This window comes from Phyllobates terribilis, unplaced genomic scaffold (genome assembly GCF_046119375.1).
Source record: "Phyllobates terribilis strain yellow unplaced genomic scaffold, ASM4611937v1 Scaffold_2__4_contigs__length_985480577, whole genome shotgun sequence".
Lineage (NCBI taxonomy): Eukaryota > Metazoa > Chordata > Amphibia > Anura > Dendrobatidae > Phyllobates > Phyllobates terribilis.
In genome coordinates this window covers 220,935,429-220,947,691 of record NW_027362762.1, presented here as the reverse complement: position 1 = coordinate 220,947,691, position 12,263 = coordinate 220,935,429, and the positions used below count along the sequence as shown (strand labels likewise).

The following is a 12,263-nucleotide window of genomic DNA, read 5'->3' as shown; positions in this document are numbered from 1 at the left end:
ACTGAAATACTGGGCTGACAGACTCCTTTAACAGATAACTTATTGTCTTCTAATAGAGCCCCTTCTCCATCAAATCAGGAGCCACTTGTTTGTAACCAGTGTCATGATGTAACAGTGACATTACCATATTATGTTGCCCAGGCAGCAAAACTAATAGATCTCCCCGTGAGAATTTCAGCAAAATGCTGGATGAACACAGTGCAGGGAGGCCCAAGCCATAGATCGGATTGTGACACCGAGATGTCACTTGACACATGACATTTTGTTCTACCTGCATGTACTCGGCTAAATCCATTCTCGATATAAAGTTCTATTCACATGCCACTTCTTTTCTAACTTGTGTGTGGGGAAAGCTCCCATGGTGGACATATATAGGCCCAAAGGCACCCAGCATATTTGCCAACAGTGTCCATTTGGCATGCACTGGGCATAATCGTTATTTCACTATAGAGGTCTTCTATATTTTTTAGTGACAGTAAAAGAAGAAAAAAAAAAAAGAAGAAGAGTATACAGTGTGGTATAGGTTTTCTATGGTGAAATCAATAGCCGACATGTATGCCGTACATAGTGGCAAATGTCAGGAGGTATATACCAGGAGAAATCACAAAAAGTGTGAACAGAGCCTAAAGTAACCTGGATTTGGCAAAAGGATTACTCCTACATAACTAGTTATCACAGTACAGTACACCATGAATTTACGCTAATCTGATAACTAGGCCACTGATCTGGTTCTCTACATTTTATAGCAAAGGTAACCCCAATAATGTACTCCGAGGAAAAGGTCATAACGTGCGAGACACAAAGCAATAATTGGGTCACTTTAATGCTCAATGTCTTCAGCGCTAATATTAGGAGTTAGTTTTCGTGCCACAATGTTTCACAAGTCTAATTTACTACGCAAGGTAAAACTAAAACATAGAGGGTCTTTCCTAAGGACAGTGGAGAACTGCTTTACCGCAAACCAAAAATGTATGTGGCCAGATATTGTGGGATTGCAGCTTCCCCTGTCTGTGTGCAGGACAGAGCCGGACAGGAGTGAGAGGCGGCTAGTGGTCACATTGACAGGTGTCCATTCTGCAGTCTTACCTGTAAGAGTGAGGTCATCGTCTTCTATGATTTGCTCCTCTGCCACGTCCAGTGAGTTCTCAGTGATTAGATCATTGGGATCATCCACACACGTTAACCCCGAGTAACTGTGCAGTAAATCTGCATTTGGAATGTGCTCTACAATGACAGCTGGGAAGATTGAAGGGTCGTCAAGCTGTAGATGGGGAAAAAGGGCTCATTAGTGTCATGTTTAGAGCATTGGAAGTACTAGGTGATCTTCCATTATTAAGCCCATTCCCAGGTACCAGTAGTAGTACGCCAGGAGACAGCAGATCAATTAGAATATGACAACTCTATGGGCAGGTCAGAAACAATGGCGCCCTATACTATTTGACCAGTCTGAATACCATGCAGTTTTAATGTGTTGCCATGTTTGATCTAAGGTGGCCATACACATCAGTTCAAAGTGAGCCATCTAAGGCCATATTCACATGTTGAGTATCAGTAAACCAAAATCAGGAGTGGAACAATCAGAGGAAAAGTATAATAGACACACGTCACCACTTCTGCACTTGGCTTACAAATATTGAATTAAAATACTGACCAAATACTGAACATGGCCTGATGTGTATGGGGGAGTCTCGACTTACCCATGATGGCAGATGTTAGTGAAATTCAATATGCCCAAATGTACCTGTTTAGCAGTTTAGCTCCTTCTTCAATTAAAACAGGTGAATGCTTTCCAAAGTTGGGGGGAATAGATGTCGGCAACAACTATCAAAATATACCCAAACACATTAGATGGCAGCCTCCCTGACTCCCTGCACATGAATGCTCAGCTGAAGGTTCCCGTGTTCTCGGATATAGTGGAGTGCCGCAGGACTGCGGGATCAGCGGCTGAGTTGCCGCTAATAAAGAATCCATAGGAGTGACGGGTGACCAATACAATAAGACCTGAGTATTGTGACCAGGTATTGGCCATCCATGCATCCTTCATCAGCAGCAATGCAGCTCTGATCCCACAGTCCTATGAGACTTCACTATATCCGGATATGTTCATGGCTGTACCAAATGGGACAAAGCAGCAGCAACAGTTATCTACCCAACCAACTGCCTTATTAGTGGGGTCCTCTCAATACAATATCTGAAGGTAAAAGCACTCTCCCCTTTGCTTTCTAGTACTTCTCTAGGGCGAGCGGACATCTCTGGCAGCGGTTTATCCAGCTGGAGAACATAAGGATTGGGCTTTTGAATTCAAACTGCTACATCCCATGTTGGGACAGCCGAGAGACCCCCATACACATCAGATGGCCGACTGATACACACGTTTATCAGGTTTGTAAATCTTTACCATGTGTACAGGGGGCCTTAAGATGTAAGGAGATACTGTATTATCTGACACCGCGGTCATCGATTCAATCACTTTCCAATTTCTTTAAAAATAAACCAGTTACAGGGTCACCCACAAACTGGTAATTACTACTGTTCCTGCTTCAGACCTCATTTCCAGGCATGCAATGTGCCATTTCTATAGTTATGGTATCTTATTGTTCTATACAGTCTTAAATCCATCTTCAAACTGCACCGAGTCACAGAAACCAAACAGTGACATCTAGCCATACTGCCTGGGTGTATTCAGAGCTGATCGGAGCGCGATCACTACACCCTAACCTACGACATTAGCAATGTGCCGTAATAATGTGGACCATTTATTGTTTCTGCAACTATTCGCTACTGGTAATAGTACAGATGAGCCAAATGTGAACTTACGCAGCAAACTAATCCGACATATACGGTAATACAGCAGAAGCCATGGAAAATGTCAATTTAAGATTTGCTGCATACAGTGCAATGAGTAGGAAGTTAATGTTTGCTACATCTGTACATGGTAATTCTTCAATACTACAATGGAATGGTTATTGTAGATTCATGATACATAGCTGGGCCACCAAAGTTTAGATGGGCTGTTTGGTCGACAAGCCATCAAGCAATGGCATTTACAAATCTTACAATTTACATCTTTTTATGCCTGAAGGTGTGCTGGAAATTTTGGGAAACGCTTCAAAATGCTTCAGGTTTATACATAAATTTGACTGAAAACTGCATTACATTTTTACGCAAGTTCTAAAAAGTAGACAAAAGTGAAAAAAAATAAGTTCAAAATTGTAATTTTCTATTGAGGAAAACGATCCAATATCACATACCTGTACATGGTAAAAGTATGTGAAGCTCAGCTGTCGGTATTTGGTTTCCTAATATTTGGATTTAGGCTATGTGCCCACGATGCAGAAATGCTGGATATTTTTTCCGCTTCTAGCTGGCAGGAAAAACGCATGCGGATTTTACATTTGTTTTTCCTGCCAGGTTGAAGAGTTTGTCAAGCGTTCTTCACATGCATTTTTGCATGCAGGCTATCAAGTGCTTTTCCAAGCGATTTTAACATCACTTGGAAAAGTGCTTGACAACTTGGTCACACTATATAAATCCATGCAAACGGCATGGATTTATATACTGTGACCAAGTAATAGTTAAAAAAAAAAAAGAATAAGAAAGGTAAAAAATATAGGTTATACTTACCTTCCGATGGCTCCCGTTGTTTTCTCCGCTACGTCTGGTCTGTTGTATGGGTCGCGGTGGTGTGAAAGGACCTGCCATGACGTCATTTAGTCATGTGACAGGTCACGCGACCGCCGACGTCAGCGGTCGCGTGACTGTCACATGACAAAATGACAGGCAGGTCCTTTCACACCACCGCGACCCATACAACAGACCAGACGTAGCGGAGAAAACAACGGGGGCCATCGGAAGGTAAGTATAATCTTTATTTTTTATTTTAAATTCTTTTTTTAACAGGTTCTATGGTACCAGAGTCTGGAGGAGTCTCCTCTCCTCCAGACCCGGGTACCATCCGCACATTAAATTGCATAATATCTGCTTGTGCACATGTGCTCATATGGATATTATGCGATTCAATGCAAGTCAATGGCAGCAATTACACTGCGTGTCCGCAAAATTAATGGACATGCAACGTATTTTTCCGCAATGATAATCCGCAGCGGAAATTTCCACAGCATGTGCACAGCACATGCGGATTATCATTGGGGACCATGGGCCACATATTACCAAGTGTTTTTTAAGCGTTTTCGCTGCGGAAATTCCGCAGCAAAAACGCTTGAAAAACGCATAGTGGGCACGCAGCCTTAAGAAACTTTATGTACATTATGACTTTTTAGTGCGTCTCTGCAGAGGAAACGCAATAAAAATGCATATGTGGTTTTTACCTGTGAATTGTTCACAACTACACTGCTCAAAAAATAAAGGGAACACTTAAACAACACAATGTAACTCCAAGTCAATCACACTTCTGTGAAATCAAACTGTCCAGTTACGAAGCAACACTGATTGACAATCAATTTCTCCTGCTGTTGTGCAAATGGAACAGACAACTGGTAGAAATGATAGGCAATTAGCAAGATACCCCCTATAAAGGAGTGGTTCTGCAGGTGGTGACCACAGACCATTTTTCTGTTCTTATCCTTTTTGGCTGTTGTTTTGGTCACTTTTTCATTTTGCAATTGCTCTCACCCCTAGAGGTACAGTAGCATGAGGCGGTGTCTACAGTACAACCCACAGAAGTTGCTCAGGTAGTGCAGTTCATCCAGGATGGTACATCAGTGTGAGCTGTGGCAAGAAGGGTAGCCGTGTCTGTCAGCACAGTGTCCAGAGCATGGAACAGATACCAGGAGATGTGGAGAGAGCCATAGGAGGGCAACAACCCAGCAGCAGGACCGCTCCTCCGTCTTTGTGCAAGGAGGAACAGGAGGAGCACTGCCAGAGCCCTGAAAAATGACCTCCAGCAGGCCACAAATGTGCATGTGTCTGCACAAACGGTTAGAACCAGACTCCATGACGGTGGTATGAGGGCCTGACGTCCACAGATGGGGGTTGTGCTCACAGTCCAACACCGTGCAGGATGCTTGGTATTTGCCACAGAACACCAGGATTGGCAAAGTCGCCACTGGCGCCCTGTGCTCTTCACAGATGAAAGCAGGTTCACACTGAGCACATGTGACAGACGTGACATAGTCTGGAGACGCCGTGGAGAGCGATCTGCTGCCTGCAACATCCTTCATCATGACCGGTTTGGCAGTGGGTCAGTAATGGTGTGGGGTGGCATTTCTTTGGAGGGCCGCACAGCCCTCCATGTGCTCGCCAGAGGTAGCCTGACTGCCATTAGGTACCGAGATGAGATCCTCAGACCCCTTGTGAGACCATATGCTGGTGCGGTTGGCCCTGGGTTCCTCCTAATGCAGGACAATGCCAGACCTCATGTGGCTGGAGTGTGTCAGCAGTTCCTGCAAGATCAAGGCATTGTAGCTATGGACTGGCCCGTCGGTTCCCCAGACCTGAATCCGATTGAGCACATCTGGGACATCAGGTCTCGCTCCATCCACCAACGTCACGTTGCACCACAGACTGTCCAGGAGTTGGCGGATGCTTTAGTCCAGGACTGGGAGGAGATCCCACAGGAGACCATCCGCAACCTGGAGACCATCCGCAACCTCATCAGGAGCATGCCCAGGCGTTGTAGAGGGGTCATACAGCCTCATTTTGACTTGTTTTAAGGACATTACATCAACGTTGGATCAGCTTGTAGTGTGTTTTTCCACTTTAATATTGGGGGTGACTCCAAATCCAGGCCTCCATTGGTTAATAAATTTGATTTCCAGTGATGATTTTTGTGTGATTTTGTTGTCAGCACATTCAACTTTGTACAGAACAAAGTATTCAATGAGAATATTTCATTCATTCAGATCTAGGATGTGTTATTTGAGTGTTCCCTTTATTTTTTTGAGCAGTGTAAATTCTATGGGGAAAATCTGCACATAAAACTCCACTCGCAAGAAAAATTAATATGTTGTGGATTTCAAAAATGCTCTGCAGGTCAGTTTACACAGCATAAAAAAGCAGAGTGGGCATGAGATCTCTATAAATCCCATAAACTTTGCTGGAACTGTAACACACTGGGGTTTTTGCGCAGAGTCAAAAACTCATCGTGGGAACTTACTTTAAAGATGGTTTGGCTACCTTTTCCTGATGAATATCAAAACTCTTCTTCAGAGGTCCTCAGAAATCTACATGTGTTATGAAGATTATAATACCATTCTCTAAATTATAGGTTACCCTCTCATATCTAGACTAATTTCACCTCCAAATCCTAAAGGTTCACATACCTTTGCAACTCCATGTGATATTGGATCATTTTCTTTAAAAAAAAATGGCAAAGTCTAATATTTTTCACCCATCTGTTTGATTTGGTTCCCTTATCTATTCTTTAGAATTGTGTGAAACTGTGATGTAGTTTTAGGTCAAATTCATGCATAAATATGGAACGTTTTGAAGGGTTCACAAACTTTCAAACATCACCATATATGAATATTTAGTGACATTTGCAAGAAGTCCAATGTTATGCAATATTACAGACTCCATACTGTGATCTCTACTAGAGGGCACCGGCTGGGCTCTTCTGGCTGCGTCTTATCTCGCCTCAAAAATCGGTCATTGAAATTCCAACAGCAGGATCCTTCTTCTACTCCCCCCCACCAAATTAATCTGTCATGGAGAGTCAGAAGGCCCCCATGTACATTGGACTTTTGGTCAATCCCACCAATATCAGCTGGTTAAGATGCTTTAGTCTAATGTGTATGAAGCCTTTACAATCCTACATCCTTAGGGCTCATTAAGACCAGCATATTTTACCAGGGCTGTGGAGTCGGTAAGCCAAACCTCCGACTCCAAGACTCCGACTCCCTCACACATTGCTCATGTTTAAGTTTAAGTTATAAATTTACTGTAGTAAAATGGTAACATCAGGCTTTTAATCATTATTATGATACAATAATCAAGGTATTTAGGTAGAACATAAAATATATTTATTGGACTACAACTTGGAATACAAAAAAAAAAAACACTTTTGCATATTTACAATTTATTATACACTATGCAGTAAGTGGAAAAAAAACACAGTTTTCAAAAAAAGGTACTGAATAACATTTGTTAAGTCTATGAATTTGATCTGAAAAATAGTATCACCTCCATCAGATCCTCCTTCATAGATGACATCAAATCAATGTTTTTTAAATGTTTCTGTATAAAAACAGAGGTCATAAGGATGTGAACGACTGAACATACGAATGACAAATTTCCACGCTGTCGCGCAGATAACTGCGTGACAGCGTGGCAAATCAGGGATGTTAATGGGCGGAGCCGATTTTTTGGCGCAAACAAGCCGGAACCCCGAACACGAACCCGGAATTCGAAATGCCGAACAAATTCGCTCAACACTAGATACGACCACTAACAGCTAACTGTCACTATATGAGTGGTCGTAACCATGGATACCTAAGCCACTGTAATGCCCTGCACATGGGGTAAGCGACACAGCAAATACTTTCAATTAGAAATGTAGTAAAATTCTTCTGATTCGCTAATATTATTACTACACCTACTACATATTGGGATAGGATCTTGAAGATGGAATACCCCTTTAAGACCCTCATACACATTAGGCTAATGTCAGCTGAACCTAATGATATTCACAGTTCAGCCTATAAGAGAATGTGTATGGGGGCGCTGGCCAACCGGTCACCGGGGAAGATGTCGATTGGCCATTTGAAATCAGAAATGCCCAATCACGGAAATAAGATGCCAGTAGCTTTCGTAGAGAACACAGGTGCACTTGGCCAAACAGGCAGTCATGTATATGGAAGAGATGGTTGTTGGCTGAACGATCGCCCAAAGCATTGTTTGTCCAACAGACACCTACTGTATTCGACGAGCTTTACCTGTAAAAAACAAAACAAAAAAAAAACAACACCACTTCTGTAAATCCCTTTAAAGATACATTTTGGCGGTTTGGGCAATGAGTGATTACAATCATGGTGACTAGTTCAGCACTCCAGATACATCACAGAAGCCTTATCTAATGAAAACATAATTGGATACATTAAATTCCTTTCCCTTCTCTGTCTTGTACATCTGACCGTACACGGCATAGCTTCTGGCTGCCAGGTAAACCTGCACACTGAGCGTGGGCGAGCATGCATGCTTACTTATAGGAAAGAGGGCATTCTGGGAGCTGTTTATCTTTGAAGGGAACAAAGGATCAGGCAAGTTAAAATTTAGCAGGCCAATTCCCACCTTCACCAACAAATACTGGCAGAGATAATCAGGAGCCCCCAATACAAAGGTTTTTTTTGTCAGATAGCGTTAAACCTATAGGCTTCAACTGTTTATATATAATGTGTATAACCAAGTTAAGATTGATGCAGTCAGATTGGGAATGCTATTGAGACGACAAAGTACTCTCTGTTAGGCTGTGTGCCCACGATGCGTTTTTGGCGTGTTTATTCTGCGCAGTTCTGTCACAAAACCTGAAGCAAAGTGAATGAGAATCCTGAAGTCTCATGTACATGTTGGTTATTTGTGACTTGAAGATTTATGGTAAATCTGAGTAACGTCAATTCTTTCAGTGTTTTTGCTGCAGATTTCACCAATACTAATTAGTGGGGTAAAATCTACACCAAAAACACATGTAAAAATGCGTAAAAAAGGTGTGTGTTTTACGCTGCGATTTTCCTGCCAAGAGATGTAGAAATGGTGCAAAAATGTCTGCACCAACTACTTATCGTGTGCACATACCCTTACATAGTATAATAGCTGTATAGATAGTGCCTAAAAACATTTTCATAAACTTGGAAAGCCAAGCAAGCCGATGAAATGCCCAATTCCTTTCTGTAAGATTATGCAGCCCACTGTGTAAAACAGTTTATGTTGTGGGTTACATGATAGGATTGAAGAACACAGCATTACAAACAGCACTGCACAAGGAATGCTGACTTCATAGTAATCGCACGCACACAAGGACACAAGCCAATAATTGTGGCAGTCATGTCCTCAGGAGGATGAAGAGTTTCACAATAATCAACTGGAGATCTAGCAGAAATGGAACACATGAAACAAAACCCTCTTATATGATGATCATGAATATGGATCTGGGAGTGATTACAATTGTGCATGCACCGGCAGTGTCCAGCGAGATGTATTAAAGCTCATCTATCGGCATTAGGATCCTGTTTTCTTAGTAAAATGGTGAGAGTCTCAGGAAAAGCACCCTCCACGATCCTCAATGTGCTCTACCACAAAACACATACTTTTTAGGCTATCTGCAGAGATTTTCTTGAGCATATCAGTCTAAAAGAAGTTTTAAAACAAAAAAAAAAAAGACGATCTTTTCATTTCAATGCTAGTTATCTTTACAATTGCTAAGGAGTTCTTTTAATGAATGTTATTTTTCCACTCCTGATTTTGAAAAACACCTGGTGGAAAAAAAAAGACAGTGCAGGTCACTTCTTTGAAGCATATCATGATGGAATCCTTTTAAATCTGGACACTGTCCAAAAGGCTACAAAAAACACTTTAGGAAAAAAAAACCTCTTCCAAAAAGCTTTAAAAACTCTTCGAAACCACTTCCAAAAAAGGATCATTTTCTGAAGCAGATTCCACTTAAAAAAAAAACACAACACCCCACCATTCCCCCAAAAAACCCACAAAAACTCAGTCTGTACATAGCCTAAGAATCTGATTTAGGGTATACTGGGATCAGTCTATTGTTGGGGAATCCTTCTAATTAAAATGTTAATATTCAAAGCAGGCAACTCCTGTGCAAACCAGGGTGTGGCCTCCCTTCCTAGAGCTGGATAACACATTTAAAAAGCTTCCTTTGGCTGGAGTCCATATTTCGGGACCCGGTCCTTTGTCTGCCCTTATTCACATACTGAGGTCAACTTTAAGAAATTGTCCCCTTTAAAAGGACAACATCGCACAAAAGGAACAATATATAATAAAATAATAATTTTCATAGAATTACAATGAAAAGAAACTCAGCAGGAGACAGATAATATAAGATCCATCGCTGCCAATAAGTGATGGTCACAGCTCGCCTCCTACCCCATTCCTGCACAAATCAAAGAATATTCCCAGAATACTATCCTACAGGAAACAATGAGTCAACAGGTTCCTATATTCATGTAGTTGCTGTGACCCACATCTGTGCAGAGCAGTTCAATATTTTTAGCTTGGCCACAGTTGTTAGAATATTTGTAGAGAATGGACAGGCCCTACTGCAAGACGAGGAAGACCACATTCCAGTTACCTCCTCTTGCTCATTGTGTTTTCACCTTTCCCCCACCTTGTGTGTCAACTGTACTATGTTGGTTAGTTCCAGCTTATGTTTCTATTCTAGTCTTCTATTTTACAATTATTTTTATTTGACTCACCACACCTATATCACACAAGCAGATTTTACTGCTTTAGGCTATGTGCCCACGTTGCATTTATGAAGCAGAAAATTTCTGCTGCATAAATGCAAGTCCTCTCCCGGAAAAACGCATGCGGAATTCCGCACGCGTTTATCGTGCATTTTTCGCGCGTTTATCACGCGTTTTCCACATGCGGAATTGCCTTGCGTTTTTTATGCATTGGACAAAGGCAATTCCGCTTGCGGAAACGCAAAATTAAATGACATCCTGCGGATTTTTGAACGCGGCATAAACGCTGCGGAAAAATCCGCAGCATGTGCATAGAACTTGCGGAATCCCATTGGGGACCATGGGGTGCGGATATACATGCGTTTTTCAAGCATTTACGCTGCGGAAATTCCGCAGCATATACGCTTGAAAAATGCTACGTGGGCACACAGCCTTAAAAACGTAAGAGAGTGTCTGATATGCAAAACTTATGCTCTTGCCTTCTTATTATATTTGTACTCAATTTGAAGAAATTAAGAGAGTTCCTTTTGTTTTTAGGTAACCATCTTCTGTGCACATGAGGAAATCCACTAACTAACCATTTTATGACTTGTATCCTTCAGATTTCACCAGTCTTCCTCAATGTGGGCTTTATTTTCAATATTCGGTTCTCCCTGAGCAAGTGGGTGAAGACTAGCTGCCATGTCGTCTCCCATACACCGCACACACAGACATGAAGCTCCCTAGTCTCTATGTTGCACATGTTCAGATTCAGCAGCATCTGTTGGATATAGTACAGTAATATTAAAGCAGTGCAGCTGTGAATCCAGCACTTGGGCTAAGGTACAATACTTTAACCTATTAAATCTATATAGATTTATAGGCTTAAATCTGCAGGTTAATAGCGTCACTAATCTGCCCGTCACCTGCACGTAGCAGAAAGCTGCGGGGAGAAAATAAGCTTTATTCTACCCGGCAGCATTTGGTTTCAGTCATGGGGTCGGTGCCGATTCGGTCAACGCTCTGAGTAAACAGAGTGGTGGCTGTAACCGGCTCCTATGCAGATCCACTGTCAGTCAGGGCCGGGGGCACGGTTATAGCCGCTGAGCGGTGACTGAACCTGCGCCATCGCCGCCCTCGAAAACAAATGCGGCTGTGGAAAATATAGTTAAATTTCTCCCTGCAGCATCCGGCTACGGGCAGGAGCTGGGCAGGTGCGTAACGCTATTAACCTGCAGATTAACCCCATATCTGCACGTTAATAGCATTTTTTGCTGGTGACTGGTTCCCTTTAAGGGGCACTTACACTGTATGATCATCGTGAACGATTATCTTGCTGTGTAAACAGGCTGCAGATCACCCGATGAACAAGCAAAACTTGTTCAATTGGGTGAAATTATCTTTTGCGCAGCATAATAATCACTCTTAGTGGTGCATTGTCCCATGTAAACAGAAATTGCACTGCCGAGGGCTATGGAAGCCTAGGAGCTTACTTTGGTCTGCCTGTGTAAACAGGCATTCAAGCGACTATTGATTGGCAAAAGTTTACTGAACAGCAGTCGTATCGTGCCACTGGTTGGCCTGTGTAAATGGACCTTTACTAGAAAACTGCAGAAGTCTCTATAGGTCTTTCCCTCTGGCAATCTTGACCACCACCCCCCCCCCCCTCCACAATCAACTCTCCACAGTCTTCAATAGTGAACTGTAATCTGATCTATCTATAGTCATCTAAATTGAACTAAAATTATACAATGTGATCTCTCGGAAATCTGCAGTTAAGTACAACAAGTCATCCTAAAGCAGCCATATGACAATGTTCCCGCAAGAATATGCAAATAGCCTCTTCAGAGAGGAAGAAAACTTGAACTCAAGTGCAGCCTATTGGAAGTAGCAATCCTAAAAGTCAAT

General features: G+C 42.2%; 1 protein-coding gene across 5 annotated transcripts in view; it reads right to left on the bottom strand.

The window, feature by feature from the left end:
• The window catches only part of ELF1 (E74 like ETS transcription factor 1), a 114,622-nt gene that overhangs the window by 16,468 nt on the left and 85,891 nt on the right, over positions 1–12,263 (bottom strand). For all 5 annotated transcript variants that reach the window (XM_073663925.1, XM_073663926.1, XM_073663928.1 and 2 more), the window contains one exon: positions 1,087–1,261. In XM_073663925.1, the coding sequence (XP_073520026.1) occupies positions 1,087–1,261 (175 nt within the window). The remainder of the gene's footprint in view (positions 1–1,086; positions 1,262–12,263) is intronic.